This window comes from Pantherophis guttatus, chromosome 2, assembly GCF_059756535.1.
Source record: "Pantherophis guttatus breed Tessera chromosome 2, ASM5975653v1, whole genome shotgun sequence".
NCBI classification, from domain to species: Eukaryota; Metazoa; Chordata; class Lepidosauria; order Squamata; family Colubridae; genus Pantherophis; species Pantherophis guttatus.
In genome coordinates this window covers 58,846,799-58,865,843 of record NC_142064.1, presented here as the reverse complement: position 1 = coordinate 58,865,843, position 19,045 = coordinate 58,846,799, and the positions used below count along the sequence as shown (strand labels likewise).

The 19,045-nt window shown below is 39.0% G+C and overlaps 1 protein-coding gene across 3 annotated transcripts in view; it reads left to right on the top strand.

The window, feature by feature from the left end:
* The first annotated feature begins 7,372 nt into the window (after nt 1–7,372).
* SYK (spleen associated tyrosine kinase) overlaps nt 7,373–19,045 on the top strand; it is a 38,153-nt gene continuing 26,480 nt past the window's right edge. Inside the window, exons 1-2 of one of the 3 annotated variants that reach the window (XM_034410027.2) lie at nt 7,373–7,846; nt 16,854–17,312. In XM_034410027.2, coding sequence (XP_034265918.1) covers nt 16,905–17,312 — 408 coding nt within the window. In that variant the 5' untranslated portion in view covers nt 7,373–7,846; nt 16,854–16,904. The remainder of the gene's footprint in view (nt 7,847–16,853; nt 17,313–19,045) is intronic. The other 2 variants (XM_034410025.2, XM_034410026.2) reach the window with 2 other exon arrangements.

Genomic DNA, 19,045 nt, shown 5'->3' with positions numbered 1-19,045 from the left:
CAAATGGTTAGGGTTAATTATTATTATTAATAATTATAATTATATATTACAGTTAATATAATTAATTATAATAATTAATAATCCATTATTATCTAGCCTCAATGACATCTGATCTGTCCCTCCCAGTTGTGGATTTTTTGTTGCCACCAGACCAATCTGTTATGCAGACCTCTCCTTCTAATTCCACTTGCCCTTGCTGGTTGCTCTGCTGCAAATTCCTTCTCCATTTTTGTTCATGCATCACCTCCAGACCCCACAGCACAAATATCTCTCCTCTGTTGCCTGTGAAGTCTGTCCTTTATATCTTTGCACTAAAAGGCAGAGGGCCTGTTCCAGTGGTGGGGTTCAATTTTTTTAACAACCGGTTCTGTGGGCGTGGCTTATTTGGGTGGGCGTGGCTAGCTGATCATGTGACCGAGTGGCCGTGGCTATGTGTATAGGGACTACTCAGAGGGCTGAAAAAAGTCACTTCTGACCGGTCCTCGCACTTTTGACTGGTCCTCGCACTTATGACCATCCTCACATTTATGCCCGTTGCAGCATTCTTAACAACCATGTCACTCATTTCACAACTGCTTCTCTTCACCATGGTGACAAGATAGGGCAAAAACCATAGTGGTGGGTTGCCCCTCGTTCGGACCAGTGCGAGGACCGGTCAAAAGTGCGAGGACCAGTCAAAAATAACTTTTTCAGCCCTCTGAGTAGTCCATATGCAGAAAAGGACTAGCCAGAGGGCTGAAAAAAGTTATTTCTGACAGGTCCTCACACTTTTGACTGGTCCTCGCACTTATGACTGGTCATCATTTATGCCCATTGCAGCATTCTTAACAATCATGTCACTCATTTCACAACTGCGGTGCTTCATGTGACTGGGTGGGCATGGCCAGGTGGTCATGTGGCATCGCTTCTTTGCCCTAATGACAGTTTGCTGTAATGGTCATAAGTGTGAAAAACGGTCATAAATCACTTTTTCCAGTGCCATTATAACTGTTGTAAATCAAGGATTACCTGTAGAAAAATACAAAAAGCTTCTTTGCTTGCAAAAAGCTGCCCTAAATACCAATCATTAGATTAGAAATACCTGCAAATTGGAGTTACAAATCAGGGAGGGTGCCAGAGCACCTTGAGGAATTAAAATAGTTAAAATGCAATGATAACTATCAGCAGCCAACTCTTGCTCATAAAGTGAAACCCTTTAGCAGAGAGATCATTTAAGCTCTTCAGAATGAAGCAAAGCAGCAAACAGAGTAGCTGTTGCTTGTTAAACCAATTACCAGAACAAATAGACACAGGACTAGTCAGATTTCCAAAGCTGCTTCTTTTCAGGAACAGAGATTAACATTTTTCCTTCCAAGCAAAACTGAATAGGGAAAATTATTCCATCACTAAACACAGGATTAAACATCATCAAGCACAGAATTAAACTTCACCAAAAACCAGTTTTAGACCAAAAGTCAGAAAGGGTAGGTAAACTCACGTTTGAAGGTCAATCTTTCTAGCTAGCTGAATGTCACTCATCTTGGTTCCTTGTCATTAAAAGCTTCTGCTTCGTTATTCAATTATTTCTTCAAAGTGCTGATCATTGCAACCTGGCTGGAAGAACTCCAACAGGGGAGTATTTCCTCCCAACAGCGGTGTAAAAAGTTTAAAACAACCCTTCCCCTTTAAGAAAGTCAAGCAAAAAAAAAAACCTCCGAGAACCTCCGGAACCGGAAGTGACAGTAAGTCTAGGCATACTGCCGGAGAGGCAGTTTCTGTAAGCAGGGCAATAAAGATTAGGCTAGGAAACAACACCAAATGTAATTCCTTACAAGATTAACTCTGTAAAGTGGAAAAAAACAAAAGGAGATTTCTTTTAACAACCGGTTCTCCGAACTGCTTAACTACTTAACAACCGGTTCTACCGAACCGGTGCGAACCAGTAGAATCCCACCACTGAATGGGCATAAATGTGAAGATGGTCATAAGTGTGAGGACCAGTCAAAAGTGCAAGGATCGGTCAGAAATGATTTTTTTCAGCTATATACATAGCCACGGCGACCTGGTCACATTATCAGTTAGTCACGCCCACAGAACCGGTTGTTAAAAAAATTGAATCCCACCACTGGAATAGGCCCTCTGCCTTTTAGTGCAAAGATATAAAGGACAGACTTCACAGGCAACAGAGGAGAGATATTTGTGCTGTGGGGTCTGGAGATGATGCATGAACAAAAATGGAGAAGGAATCTGCAGCAGAGCAACCAGCAAGGGCAAGTGGAATTAGAAGGAGAGGTCTGCATAACAGATTGGTCATAACACCACTGGCCTGTTCATACAACATTAGGCAAGAAGCTTCTTTCTTAGTTTCTATGTGACACTTTGCATGTCTTTGGCAGGTAGAAAAACAATTATCCTTGTGACAGTGGTGGGATTCAAATTTTTTTACTACCGGTTCTGTGGGTGTGGCATGGCTTGGTGGGCGTGGCAGGGGAAGGATACTGTAAAATTTCCATTCCCACCCCACTCCAGGGGAAGGTTACTGTAAAATCTCCATTTCCTCCAATCAGCTGGGACTCAGGAGACAGAGAATAGATGGGGGCGGGGCCAGTCAGAGGTGGTATTTACCGGTTCTCCAAACTACTCAAAATTTCCACTACTGGTTCTCCAGAACTGGTCAGAACCTGCTGAATACCATCTCTGCCTTGTGACTATTTTACAACATTATCCTGATCCGGAAACCTCACATTGCCATGTATCACCATGGCCAAAGAGAAGAAAAGAGTTAGAACTCAGAATGTCCTAAATCAGCTTTATTTCCATCCAGTTTCCAAATGGAAGAACAAGCTGCAATGCAGAAAAGTCTGAAGTGTTGTTCAACTGAGCCTTGGCACAGAAGTAATACTTAAGGCTGCAAAAAGAAAATGAGGAAGTGAGTGTTCTACTCATTCTTAACTGATTTCAGAGGGGAGGGAGGTAGGGAGGGAGAGCTTTTGGACAAAAAAATTGCAAATTTGAGACAGGACACGAAGGAGTATATCTGTCTGAATAATCAAGGTTTCACCTTAATAACATTCCCTTCCACAAATACTGGGACCTGAAAGGAAAGGCTTCCTAGGGGTTTCCTAATTTTTCTCTCTCCCTCAAATAGAGGAATTAATATCCTGGACTGGAGGTGAGAACAGGCTGATATAACTGAGGGAAGAAATGTCCACTTCAATTTATGTCTCAAATGATTTAAAGCTTGGGAATGTTGGGAGAGGGAGTCATTAATATTAATCTGGAAATACAGGAATAGCAAAGGCTAATTTTGGAAAGAGGAGGAAGCAAGACACATAACAAGCAAGATGAAGAGTTTGAGGAAAGAAATGCATATTAAGCAGAGAACAGATAAAAAAGCAGCTTCATCTTTGTAGTAGGAAGGGGCGCCATTTTTAAAAGAATACTTTAAAGAATTGCCATTGTGTTCGATTTACTGTTACAATCATTTTTCACCAATATGTTTGTAGTTACGGGCCAACACAACTTGGGGTCACTAGGTTGATAAGTGTTTTCTTCGTCTGTGAATATTGGGGCAATTGGTGTCTTCCAATTCCATTAATCGGTTGCCCTCTTGAGAACTAAATGAGATTAAGATTAAAGTATTCCTAATTAAAATGAACACAAGTATAGGACACCACAAAAATATCCAAGGAGCAAAAATAATGCATCTTAATTCAAATTAAAATGTGTCCTTTACATACTCATCCCTGATTATTCATTACAAGATCTATAGGCATCTTTACTAATAGAGTAGCTCTCTCCCCCAAGTTATAAAATGAGCCACATATTTGACAAAGACATTCTAGAATCCACCGGTCAGAATCCCTTGTTACAGAAAATTAGTAAAATGTGCTAGAGAAGACCCAATAGATCTGTTTTTAGTACTGTGAGTATTGAATTCTACCTAAGGAAATTCTTGTTTAGCAGAATTGTATCTTTAGGCTTATTTCGAAACACTTGAAGAAACACAGAATTAAATGGTGTGATGATAGCAAATGGGATCCAACTGTCAATAAAGGCAATACTCTGTGCACATCGAAAGAAACCATTTTAGCAGCATGAGATTTCATCTACACAGAACTACAGGTAGTCCTCAACTTAGAACAGTTTATTTAGTGACCGTTCAAAGTTACAACGGCACTGAAAAAAGTGACTTATGACCATTTTTCACAGTTACAACCTGTATAGCATCCCCTTGATCACATGATCAAAATTCAGATGCTAGTAACTGGTTCATACTTACGACCATTGCTGGGTCCTAGGGTCATGTGATCCCATTTTGCGACCTTCTGTCAAGCAGTCAATGGGCAAGCCGGATTCATTTACCAACCAGGTTACTAACTTAACAACTGCATTGATTCACTCAACAACTGTGGCAAGAAAGGTTGTAAAATGGGGCAAAAATCACTTAACAAATATCTCACTTAACAATAGAAATTGTGGGCTCAATTGTGGTCATAAGTCAAAGACTACCTGTACAGAGAGGACTCACCAATATGCAATCAATGAAATATCTCGGTAACATAGAAGAAAGCAAATACTTATTTTACGAATGATTTATTCTATATAAAGGCTATTACCTTTATGTAATTTAACTTAACTGTTTAATATCAACATCTGGAACTATTTTTCACTCCAGAGACATGAAACAATAAAAGCAGTGTATTTTTATATCTATTTCCAATACATTTACTATCATTATTCCTCTTATTCCTGTTAATACAATATAATATCTGAAAGAAAGAAACTGACTTAACCAGCTGGTTGGGAAATTTTGAAATGACAGACATCCAGCTCTTGCATAACTTATTCTTAACTTTTTCGTCGCTCACATCTTTGCATAGGAGTGGCTGCGAATGTCTTGGCATTCTGGGAATTCACTGCAGGCAATTTTTTTTTTAAAATGTTCCTAAATACACTTTGAAAAGAAGCACAGTATAAAGCTTTCAGTGTACCGTGTTCCCCCAAAAATAAGACCCTGTCCTATATTTTTTTGAATCCCAAAATAAGCACTTGGCCTTATTTTCAGGGAGATCTTATTATTTTGGGGTGCGTGGAGCAAGATGGGGCTCCTCTTGCCATCTTATCTGATTTCCAGCTCTGCATTTAAATATTTTCGGGGAGGGCTTATTTTCGGGGGGAGGCTTATTTTAGCGCATGCACTTAAAAGCCTGATTAGGCTTATTATCAGGGGATGCCTTATTTTCGGGGAAACAGGGTACTGCTTTATTTGTTAACTAGAATATATGGAATTGAGTGTCAAATATAGACAATACAGATAGACCTCGACTTATGAACACAATTGAGCCTAACATTTCCATTGCTAACCAAAACAGTTGTTAAGTGAGTTTTGTCCCATTTTATAACTTTCCTTGACACAGGTGTTAAGTGACTCAATGCAGTTGTTAAATTAGTAACACGGTTGTTAAGTGAACACTTCTGCATTAACTTTGCTTGTCAGAAAAGGAGATATCACATGATCCCGGCACACTGCAGCCATCAAATACAAACCAGTTGCCAAGCATCCAAATATTTTGATCATGTTACCATGGGGAGATACTGCAATAGTTATAAGAGTGAAAAATGGTCATAAGCCACTTTTTTCACTGCTGTTGTAACTTTGAACAGTCACTAAAGGAATGGTTGTAAGTGGAAGACTACACGTAAAGGCTAAGGACTTTTTTTTTTTTTTAAAGCCCTGGTATTTTCCCCCCTCCATGGGCTCATTTAACATAAACCTAAGCAATTTGATATAGATGGTTCAGGTACTTTTTAAAGATAATAGCTAAATATGTCTAAAAAAATTACTGTGTATAAATAAATGCACAAACTCCATTGATACAGGACCTCCTCTACCCAACAGTGAAGGCTGACAGACTGTACCTGTTGCCTGATTTTTGGAGAGGTTCAATAAAAGCACGGAAACAGATGTTTCTCTTGCTCCTTTCGTTTTTCTGAATGGTACAGCAGACATTTGGCACACCAGTGTATTGCCTGGAGGAAAAATTCAGGTCTGCAGATGAGAAGGCTGTTTCCATGCTGAATGTAAATGTTGAATAATCAAAGGAAAGATTGAGTAGCAAAAGATTATTATATTCTTTCTTAGGCCTTGGAACAGTGCAAAAGTTCAGTAAGAACTAAAGGCAACAATTGGTCTCTCTTCTTTAGCACACTTATCTACTCCATCCACACTCCCAAAAACAGTGAAAGGAAGCAGTAGCTGCTTCTTGCCTCCATGTTGTACTTTTCCTGTCCTCCAAGGAGTAATGGTTCACCTGTTTTCTCCTTTACAAAGGACTATATTCTTGCACTTCCTGTTTCAATTCTCTCATTGGTTGATATGTAAATCTAGACTATTTTGGCTCAGTTCTCATTAGGATGCCATGGAGAGGGGAGAGCACCAGCAAGTGAGTGAATGAGATGGTTTCTCATCTGTTGATCCATTTTCTAACCCAGCCACCCCCAATGGAGTAAACTCAGGGTTGAAATCCAGCAGGTTCTGACAGGTTCTGGAGATCCATTAGCGGAAATTTTGAGTAGTTTGGAGAACCAGCGAATATCACCTCTGGCTGGTCCCAGAGTGGGGAGGGAATGGAGATTTTGCAGTATCCTTCCCCTGGAGTAGGGTATAAATGGAGATTTTGCACGCCCCTGCCACGCCCATCAAGCCACACCACACCCACCAAGCCATGCCCACAGAACCAGTAGTAAAAAAATTTGAATTTCACCACTGAGTAAGATGAACTGTTTGTGCTCATGTCTCAGGTTACCAATGTGGGCCCTATGATCTGACTATCTTCCCAGAGAGAATAAGCAAGATGGTGCCTTTTCTTGCTTTCTTGCATCTTAACGAAGTGGGACAGAAGCCAAAGGGATGCTAGCAGCTGCCTATCTGGGAAGCCTGCCCTAGAGACCTTCTTCCAGGTACCTTAAGTTATGTTGAAAAAGAAAAAAACAAAACGAAAGAGAGCTAATTTTCCTGTTAGATCACTTCTCGTGTCAGATTTTTTTTTCTCCCTTCAGAGTCTTGTATCTTGTTTTCAGTTTAAGGGTCTACTGAACAGAACGCTCACGTTTATTATCGAGTTAATAAACCTAATAAAACAAATCCACAAAGTCCATGCCGAGCCACATCGGTATTAAAAGTAACCTACAATCAGCCTGTTGTTTTTGTAGTGGCAGACTAACACGGCTATCTTTCTGGAAAGTTTTAAACATAAGCCAAGGTCCTGCGGGTCACGCAGGCGGTGGACTGTGACAACCAATGTTAATTCCCCAAACTTTTCTGCCAGACTTGCAGGCGGAAAGCTCGACTTTTGAAATTGCCACGTTCCCGCGGAAGTCCTGGAAGCGCCCGTTGCCCGGTTTGAACAGGTTACTTGCCCAAAGCTGGCTCTTTTCCGCCCCTTCCCTAATCGGCCCGAAAGGCTCTTAAGCAAATGAAGACAGCTGCGTCCTTCGTCCGACGAGGAAGTGTTGCTCAGCTGAGCCTCGGCGCTGAGGAAATAGTTGGGGCTGCGAAGGAGAAAATGAGGAAGCGAGCGCTCCACTCATCCTGAACCGAACCTGAGCTTCAGCAGAAGCGCCCAGCGGGCGTGGGCAGAAAAGAGCCGAGGCGTCGGGGGAGAAGCGCGCCGATTTGGGAGCTGAAGTTGGAACGGGGGGTGGGGTGGGGGGTGGGCGAAAGCTCGCCGCCGAGATCCTGAAGGCGCAAACCGACGAGGATTTCACTTGCGAGCGCGTCTCTCCGCAAATTCCCTCCCGCAGAGGCAGGGGCTGGTGAGGAGAGGCCCCTGTCGGAGGTTCCCACCGCCCGTCGGTTTCTCAAGTAAGAGGCGTTTCTTCCCGAATTTCGAGAGACGGTGTGTGTGTGTGAGAGAGAGAGACAGAAAGGGGGTTCCGGATTCCCCTTTTTTAATGTCAGCCAGGATTTGGAGTTGGGTAACTGCGGGAGACGGACGGAGGAGGAGGAGGAGGAGGAAACCCGAGGTCCGACTTAAGGTTTCCCTACTCCTTTCAAGTTTGGGGAGCTGAGAGTAACCTGGAGGACAATGCCCTCCAAAGCGAGAAATATACCGAAAAGGTCGCTTGGAAGGCGGGGCGTGGGGATGCGAGGTCAAGCTCAGCAGAAGCAAGGCAGGGAATGAGTCATTTCGGGGAAAGAGGCGTCTCCAGTGTGAAAAGAGGATGAAAAAAAAAGCAGGTCCCTCGGGGGGAACTCCTTGAAAAAAAAAAAAACCTCCTTGAAAAATCGCGCCTGCGTTAGGTTACAGTTCTCGCCTTCTCTCGCAAAATGGTTGGCCCAATGCAACTGGACGAAACGGGTCCAAATGGTTGGTGGTTATGGTCCAACGAAACTGGAGTTTCACTAGGTTGTGACAGGCTGATGTGTCTATGGATAGTTATGGATAATAGTTACCTGGATGCACAGATAAACATAGTAGGTTTTTTTTTTCTGGAAGATTTTTTTTTTTGTTCCATACAAGCATTGACAGAACTGAAGTGAAAGCTGCCTTGCTCCTGAAGTCAACTCAATATCACTTTTCTTTGTGATTTCATAATATACAGACTACAAGTGGAAGGTGGTGTTTTTGGGGGGTGGGTGGGTGGGGTCAGGAACAATTTTGTTTTGCGTTGTTGTTTTTCTTGTCTCGGTATATTAGCGCGCAGATCCATTTGACAAAAGTTGCCCTTATAGGCACGATTTTATCTGTTTGGCGGATGAATCTTAATAAACACAGTGAGGAGTGCTTCAAAAAAAAAAAAGTAAAAGTGCCTTCTGGGCTACACCAAGATAGGGAAGTAAAAGAGGCTGTTTTACAATAAGTGCAGAAATAGGGTGGCTTGATGCAGATGGCAGGAGGGGAAACCAGGAATCAGAATAATGTGTACAGAATTGTTGATCATAAGCCATCTGCCTACAGGAGGAGAGAATGAAATGGGATTGGAAGTTAAGATCCTTCATGAACAATTTAGCAGGTTTCATTTGCTTTTGTCTCATGCTTGATTAGTAGGGTTGTTTAACTTCTTAGGATGTGTTTTGGGTGTCTTGTGCCAGTGAGTCAGTGTTGACTCCTGGTAACTGCCTGGATCAGTCCCTGCAATTTTCTTTGCCACTGCCGCCTCCTTAGAATTCCCAGTTTCTAGCCTGATGTCTTAACTACTACACCAGACTGGCTCTCATATCAACTTAGGACAAAGTAACCTTCAATTTCTATTGCAGTCTGTACATCGCTATTACTTAAGAACAGTTCTTTGGGATCTTTGTTTTTCCTTGTTTTATCCCCTTAGAATTATTCTACAGAGAAACACCCTCAAGACTTTGAATGGGTACTATTGACAAATTCTGAATGTGTGAAACTGTAGGCTAAGTTACAGGTTAGTTCACTTTTGAATAACTCAGAAATCTGTAGGCCCTGCCAGAGTAGGATTCAAGACAGAGTTGCCATCTTTGCAGTGAGGGCAAATCTTCTCCCTTTTCTGTAAACTGCCCCCTTTCCCTCTGCAATTGGTGGGCAGTATGTCACCACTGGACCTAAACAAAGATTGCAAATTCTTCAATTTAGCTGCTGCAGTTGAGAGCAGTGGTGGTCTTTTCCAAGGGCAGGCAAGTAAGAAAAGAATGAAACAGATATGGTAAGGGAGGCTAGGTAGAAAGAATATTATGGTGGGATGTGGTGGCAGGTTTTGTGGATGTTACTAATGAAAATAGTGACTTTATGCAATGCATTCCAAGCCAATACATTGTATCCTTTTGTCCATGCGGGAAAAAAACTGGGGTTTTGGTCTCTTGGACAGATGGAGGAGAAATAGAAATACAGAGCCCCATGGCTGGATGGAGGCCTTAGCCCTGGGGTGATGGGCCATTTATTGATTCATTTACTGATATTTGCCCATCTCATATAACTCTGGAGAGCTCACAACGATGAAAAAGGCAGAACTAAAAACAATAAAAATACAGTATAAAACCACATAAAAGCATATAAGAGCATATTTTATGCATTAAAAATATTAAATAAAATCAGCAGTATTCCAGAAACACTTCAGCAAAATTCAGTATAGCCATTGGCAGGTTCTGCCACACATCTGGATCCCCAAGTGCAGAGGCAAAGCCGCTTCTTCAAAGCCTTGCAATCTAATCTCTGGGGGGATGGTAGTCCAAAGACCAGGTACCACAATAAAGAAGTTCTCTTCCTGGGCCTGAACAGATGGCACATATTAGTAGATGAGACCTGGAGCATGGCTCTCCTCCTGGGCGAAATGAAATAGACACAGTACAACTAGGGAGAGGTGATTCATCCATTAATCTGATTTAACTGTAATACCACAGGTTGCTGACCTTTCTTGGAGTTTATCTTGGGGAAAGACTGATTGAATCATTAAGGGAGAAAAAATTACAACAGTCCTGAGAAAGTGTGAGAAAGTAATTCAAAATAACCCTGCCTTACCATAGGTAACCAGGCAACGTGAATGCAGACCATAAATAACCAGGGCTGTTGATTACATGCAAAGATTTCAATTACTTCAGCCCGTGTAATGAACGTGTTATGGGCGATTCTTTTCTATTCTTTAATATATCCTTTAAACCTTATGTATTTAAATTCATTAAACAACCCTGTTGACACATACAATTTTGCTGCAAAGCTACAAATGTGTACATTTTTTTCCTCAAACTCATTTTACTGAATTAGTAAATTCTACGTAAAGTCTACACTAAGACTATCTAATCTTAGTGTATGAAAATATTGTGTGTGTGTGCACCTGCTTGTTTTTCAGTCAGTCATGGCTCCTGGCAATTGCCTGGACAAGTCCCTGCAGTTTTCTTGTTACCATTTTTGCAAGTGGTTTGCCATTGCTTCCTCTTTAAGACTGAGAGAGGGAGAGAATGACTGGCCCAAAGTCAACCAGCTGGCTTTGTGCTTGACAACCAATACTGTATGCAAGTATATTGGGTATATTGAGACCAGAGTTGGTATTCAGCAGGTTCTGACCAGTTCTGGAGAACCGGTAGCGGAAATTTTGAGTAGTTCAGGGATACCATCTCTGACTGGCTCCACCGCCATCTATTCCCTGCCTCCTGAGTCCCAGCTGAACTGGAGGAAATGGGGATTTTGCAATAACCTTCTCCTGGAGTGGAGAGGGAATGGAGATTTTGCAGCATCCTTCTCCTGGAGTGGGGAGGGAATGGAGATTTTACAGTAACTTTCCCCTGCCACACCCACCAAGCCATGCCCACCAAGCCATGCCCACAGAACCGGTAGTAAAATTTTTGGAATGCCACCACTGATTGAGACCAATAATGGATCTCAAAACAGGTATCTACAACTTTTTCAGTAAACGGTGAGAAGACGGAAGAGACTTAGACCTAATTCCTAATTCTTGTAATGGGATATAAGACTCACCCTCCATTTTTCTGTAAGGCCTGAGTTTCAGACGCCAATCAATGTTTTTTAGGTAATGGTCATGTGGCAAACCACCTTATCTGGGCAACTCCAAATTACCCTATAAATACTCACTCATTATATGTTTGGCTGTTTTCCAGACCAGTACAAGAATACATAGAGAACATTTTGTTTAGTTAAGATTGTCCAATGAAAAGTTATCAAAAATACAGATTTATTTATATATGGAAGGGATCAAATCTGAGATTAAAAAAAAGACTAGTGAAGAAGAAATCAAAACAAACAGATCTCTCTATTTCTGCTGAATGATACCAATCTTATTTATTGGTTTTATTTATTAAGAATCTGTGGATTGCATTTTGTCAGTCATTACTTGTATGAGCACAGTTGAAAGTTACAAAAGTTGCTGCTCATTTTTTCCCTGAAATTTGTAATTAAGAATCTGATGCTACTGTTTGGGTGGGGGAGGTGGGGGTGGGGGGTTCCAAAGGCCAGTAGGTTGTCAAGCAAGACAATAAGACATTTGTGTCCTTTATTAGACTAAGCCAGCAGCATAGGCCTGAATCACATACAGTATCTCTACTCCATTGTGGCTGAGTTTTAAATAGAAGTACTGTATCATGTAAGTGGATCTGCAAGACAATACTGTAAGTCAAATTTTAGACTCTGCTGCCTTTACCGCAAGGTTTTCAACAGTCATAATAACACATTTAGTTATGTTTAATAAGGTTTATGTTAAAAACTTCTGAGGATGTCACAGAAGCACAGACATTTTGTCAGATTTTTGCCTTCAGGAATGGAAAGAGAGTACTGATTATAGGCAAAGAAATTCAATCTTGGAAACTCCCCTGTCAGACCATATGAAATTTGCTAGGACGAATAGGAAGGGGCATTGGACATTATGTTGAAAGAAGCCTAAAATGCACTGAAGGATCTTCCCCAAAGTAGTTTCTAATCTATTCCAGTAAAGGTATTAACCCAAAATGAAACCAGCTGAAAGGGAAGTATTCAGAAGATATTTGTTTAGGAAGAATTAAAAAAGAAAGAAACATTGCTCCTTCCTCAATTTACCCTGCCATCTGTACCCTTTAAATTCAGTAATTTTAATTTTCAACCATAGATATAGTTAAAAATACTGTGCTTGAGAATTATTTATGTGTACAATTTATATAAATTCTAGGGGTGTTCTAGGGGTGTAGATGGTTCTTGTCCTCAGTTCATGGGTCAGCAAAAATAGATACCCAAGTTATCCAACTGATGAACAGCTTTTAATTTGAAGTTGCAAAGTATTTCTGGATATTTGTTATTATTCTGCATCTGCATGCACATATATACTGTATAGTAATTCTGTGATAAAATCTTTTCTATTTTTTTTTTAATATTGTCTTTCAATTTGATTGGTTTGCTTAACTTTTTTTAAATCGATATAGTAATCTTTTGGTGACATATTGGGTAGAATCAGGGGTGGGTTCTAATTACCTTTACTACCGGTTTGTAATGGGGCCGCGCGTGCTTCGCTTCCTGATGTCATCAGGAAGCGGTGGGTGGAGCCTCCCGCTGGTTTTACTACCGGTTCTATAGAACCGGTCCGAACCAGGGGCAACCCACCACTGGGTAGAATCCCAGGGTTTTGCAAGTAATTAGGGGGCAGAAGTATTTGTTAATGTAACTTGTCTCTTATTGTAGATTTCTGCCTGTGTCCTCTTTGATTTTATATGTTTGATCAATTCCATGGGAATATTTCTGAAGGAAACATATGGGTTTTTCAAACCAAGAAATGTGGGAGATTTCAGAGCAATAGAGTGATGCGTAACAAGAATAAATCAAATGCTCTGCAACTTTGCAACATTAAAATAAGCTCAAAATTCATCATGTGTTATTGCTACATATAACAATCCATGATTGTGGAGGTTGAAGTAGATTGACTTTAGCTATTGTGGTATAGTGTCATACTTAATAAGAATATCTTCACTTACATTGAGGAACATTTAGATCATTACATACATACACTTTGTTCCACTTGATTTTCTTTACTTTCATGGGTAAAGTTTTATATTTGCTTATTGCTCTATTGGCTCTGAAATTAGGTATACCTTTTAATGTATTGATTCCTTGAGATGCTGGCTCTACATTTTCACATATATGCAAATTATTACAATTTTCTTTCTTTCTGCTATGCTTGATGAGATTTGTTTATTCACAGAATTGGCAGATAATTGATACTTGTATGTATAGTAAAATAAAAAGTCCAGGTTAAGATATAGAATATTGCCTTCACAAAAAATAAATTCAAAGTCAGGACCCACCACCCATAATCCCATTTATTAATTTATATGTCTATATATACATTCTGGTTATAATCTGTTGTGTGAATATGACAGATCTGTCATTTGATTACCTTTGAAATCATTATATGAGAATCAGTTAAGGCACCCAGCTAGAAACCAGGAAACCATGAGTTCTAGTTCCAACTTAGACACAAAGTCAACTGCTTTTCACAGGATGTGTTCAAGCAGAGCCTGGACAGCCATCTGTTCTGGAATGAATCTCTCTCCCGCCTCTCACTCTCTGCATTCTGCTTTATACATTTAGATGTTTGGTAGGCTAAGTTCAGAGCCATTGCTTCCTCTCCTCTGCTGTACTGTAAACTTCATAAATAGCATCTTATTTTCAATATTAAATATTATCTTCAGGCGAGTGAAATGTAGCTAACACATTTGGAAAAGTGTTGGCTTTTTCATGTAGTGTTGGATTGCTAGCATTAACAAATTATTTATAAAAATAGATGAAGGCAGATGGGCTATTAAAATTCTCAGGGGATTTTTCTCTTATTTTACTGGTTGACATATTTTGCTAAGTGTAACTATAATCCTGACTCTTCCGTCGCTAAAATACTTCTGGTTTTTGACAGAAAACACACTTTCTTTTCTAAGTTTTCATTTTAAAAAAATCTTTGAAAACTAGAGGGTTTTTTCTTTAAAAAAAAATCTAACTGGCTTTCTTAATTTGGTACTTGAAATTAGGACTGTCTTATTGATGCCAACTTCTATTAAATATGCATAAGACTCCCAATATTTTTTAAAAAAACTTTATTATTAACAATTATTTATTATTTTAGCTTGTGCAAGATAGGATATTATGTCCATGCAAGAATTTTAATTTAATCATATTTACTTTCAATTGAAATGGAATTATTTGCTGAAGAATATTATCATGTTGCATTTTTTCTTTCTCTTAGTATATACTTGGAAAATACTTCCGAAATCTGCAGGTAAATTTTTTGAGGATGATGAAATACATGCAGCTGGACTTTAGTAGAAAATTGCTAACTACTCATCCATTCTACTTGAAAAGATTGATGTATGGTATTAGTTGGGGGAGTGGGGTTTGAAAATTATACCAGTAATAAGAACAGTGGAAAATTGCCTAATGTAGGACAAATCTGTTCTCTGATGTTCACATTTTTAAAAGCACATATTAATTCTGTCCCATTTCAACTTCAGTTTGTAAGAGGTCTTGTCTGCTCATATTTTTTGCCTTTTTATACAGTAAATACATTTATAAAATACATCTATGCATGTATATTAATGTGACATATTTGTATAATTCCTCCCACATCCTATCCATGTATACATTTTTATCTTATTTTTCCGTCTCTCTCACCCCACTGCAAATCTCTAAGAATCATTTCAAATAATATTCATCCATTATTAATATTGTCAGATCACACATTAATTTAGAAACTATGAATTTTTAATTTAAAATAAAATTAAACTGAATAAGGTTAAAATAATTTTAAAAAGATATTCCAAGAGCCCTCAGCCCATCTTAGCAAGATGGGTGGCATACAAGTTTGATAAAATGAATATATATATATAAACAGTTTCTAAGGAATAGTCCAAAGATACAGTCATAACTACAGAATTCTAAGCAAACACAGTTTTTCTATCATTCAGAAGCTCTTAGAATAAAAGAGCAATTGGTTTTTAGAAAGCTTAGTACATCAGTGGTGTATATGTATGAGTTATGTGCACCAATATAGACAAACTGTTTGCTTGGATTCATATGCAAACCATTCACACTTCGGTGAATAAAGCTAAACTAGGAAGTTCTTGATTCCGAACTGATGTGCAGTTGTGTACATGTACCTATAAACTTTTAAGGAAAGCACTCCTTCAGCCTGTATGCAATAGAAGGATGGTGAAATATCTACGTTATTGACATAGTTCTACATTATAGTCATTTTAGTTCAAATGCTTCTTTTACCTGGGTGAACTTAGGGTAAGACCAAAGTTATTAAAACAAAATTAATTTTGGATTTTCACTTTATTGGGAATTAATTTGATGATCTAAAACATGTCAACAATTTTTAAAAATTATTTCCAGTTCAGTGGAATGTTGAAAAGGGAAAAAAAACCATAAAGGACTTTGGGAAACTTTCAGCTAAATATGTATGAAAAAACCTGAAGCAAATTATGTAGGCAAAGAAGATGGCAAAAGAAGCATTGAGATAAGAAGTGGGCCAGAGTTAGCCAGTAGTTTCAGTTAAAAAAGAAATTTAGTAATATTTTCCCAAATGCTTTTTCTGAGGAGATAGAAGAGCTGAAGGAAACTTCATGTTATATATTTGAATATATAGTTTAGATTTAGCCATTTGAATGATAAGCAGATGATGGAAAAATAATTCAGCACAAATGTTGCAGTGTTTCATGTTTTTCATTGATTTGACAAAAACGGATTTCAGCTGGGATCCTTAAGAATGAAAAGGTTCTCCTATCTCCTAACCCCCTGTCAGGTTATCCTTAAACTGCTGGAATCTGTTTTTCCTCTTGGATACTTGCCCTACTCTAAGTCCCATCCCTCTTTTGACCAAGAGTCAAAAGGTATTATTAAAGAGTTAGAAGGCATTTCAGAAGCCACAGAATCAGGAGTGCTATTCAGCAGGTTCTGGAGAACTGGTAGCAGAAATTTTGAGTAGTTCGGAGAACCGGCAAATATCACCTCTGGCTGGCCCCAGACTGGGGTGGGAATGGAGATTTTGCAATATCCTTCCCCAAGGAGTGGGGAGGGATTGGAGATTTTGAAGTATCCTTCCCCTGCCATACCCACCAAGCCACATCACACCCACCAGAACCGGTAGTAAAAAAATTTGAATTCCACCACTGCACAGAATTCTTTCTCTTTCGTGTTTATTTTCTGGCACTACATTGCTTACTCCTGTACTAGCGCATTATGAGCATACGGTTGGCAGCGAAATTATTGTTTCTCTTTGATTTTCATGATTATGATTCATTGATTATTTTTCAGCTCATGATCACATTGTGTACCTTTCCATCTCCTGGTTTCAAATAAGATCATCGAGGTAGCATACAAAATAACATACACTTGTACAAAAGTGTCACTAACTTGTTTTTTTTTTTTAATTCTTTCTAGGTGTAATATAGCTTCAAAAGCAGATAAGGAAAGAAAAGTAGTGGGAGAAAAATGGCAAGTTATGATAATGTTAGCCACCTATCTTATTTTTTTGGCAACATCACACGTGAAGAAGCTGAAGATTATCTATTGCATGGAGGACTAAACAACGGACTGTACTTACTGCGACAGAGCCGAAACTATCTGGGTGGTTTTGCTTTGTCTCTGGCAAACAGTGGAAAGGTTTATCATTATACCATTGAGAGGGAAATTAATGGCACTTATGCTATTACTGGAGGGAAATCCCACCGGAGTCCAGTGGAACTCATTGACTACCACTCAGATGAAATTGATGGTCTCGTGTGTTTACTCAGGAAACCATGTAATCGGCCACCAGGAGTGGAACCAAAAACAAGTCAGTTCGAGGACTTGAAGGAAAATCTAATCAAAGAATACGTTAAACAAACCTGGAATTTATGTGTAAGATTTATTTTTTTTTGTCCTTTTATGTACGTCTATGGAGATTCTCAATCATCCAGGTCATAGTTGTCCCAAAGATGCTTTTTCAGGCAACTGGACTTTCTGTTTTTCCTTTGAAGACGTTTCACTTCTCATCCAAAAAGTTTCTTCAGCTCTGGAAGCTTCTTCCTCCTCAGAGCTGAAGAAGCTTCTTGGATGAGAAGCGAAACGTCTTCAAAGAAAAAACGGAAAGTCCAGTTGCCTCTTGAAAAAGCACCTTTAGGGTTCCTTTTCTGTAGTTTTTCCTCTTTTGCTTTTGGGAGGTTAGTGGCTATAGTTGGATAAGTATCTAAGAGCATGTCATATATGTGGAGAAAGCCAGGATTTCCAATTTTTCTGGAGTTTTGGGAAATTGAATTTGAATTTGAAATTCAATTGGAAATTGAAGTTGCTTCCTATACTGTATTTGTTCAGTATAGACATCCTCAGCTTAAACCGATCCATTTAGCAACCTTTTGAAGTTACAACAGCATTGAAAAAAGTGACTTATGACCAGTCCTCACATTCATGATTGTCACAGTCACATGATCAAAATTCGGGTGCTTGACAACTGGCATATATATATGACAATTGCAGCACTCTGGAGTCATGTCATCATCATTCATGACATTCGTACCCAGCATCTGACAAACAAGTCAATGATGGAAACTGGGGTCTCTTAAAGACTGCACGATTCACTTAACAACTGCAGTAATTTGCTTAACAACATGGCAAAAAAGTCATAAAATCAGCTATGTCTCACTTAACAACCATCTTGCTTATCAGTGGAAATTCCAGTCTCACTGTGGATTTAAGTGGAGGACTACCTTTACTTCTATTTTCGGACTTAAACTACACTTGACGTATTTTCCCACTATTTTAACTACATACCATTTTAACTACATACCATTTTAATTTCCATCATAAACTACATGCCATAGTTTCCCACCATTTTAAAGTGATACATGTATTTATCCCTTTAAAATGGTGGGGAACTCTGGCGTGTATTTAAGCCATTTTGTTCTGAGCATTTTCTGTGAACTGCAAAAACAGGTCAGCTTGCCAGATACCCTCCTCTTGACATGTTGCTATCCTTTGTTCAACAAATAAGAAGTACAGTGATGCTTAAAAGTTTGTGAACCCGTTTGGATTTTTGGTATTTCTGCGTAAGTATGACCTATGATCTGATTTCCCCACAAATCCTAAAAATAGGTAAAGAAAACCCAATTAAACAAATGAGTTAAAAACACTATACAGATTCATTTATTTATTGAGGAAAATAATCCAAAACTACATATTTAAGTGGGGCAAAAGTAGGTGAACCTAATTTTGAAACTTGTGTGCAGAACATACCATATTTTAGGCCATACTTGGGAAGAAAAATTAAAAATTCAAAAGGTTTACAAACTTTAAAGCACCACTGAATGTAAAAGAGTAAGAAAAAACAAGAGGTGAACCAAAACCACAACTTGTAATAGCATGCTTGTTGTACTCCCTAATTAACATACCACTATTGCTGGGTGCAACATTTTTTCTTTTAATTTGAGAATGGATTTCAGAATACCTGGAATTTTCCAGTTATACATACACGTAATTCAATTTGTTATTTTGGAAACACTGATCATGTTATTTCTAGGCAACATTTATTCATATATTTTTTACTTTCAGATATATTGTGTTACTTTCCATGTTTCAAATTTGTTCTCATAAAAATA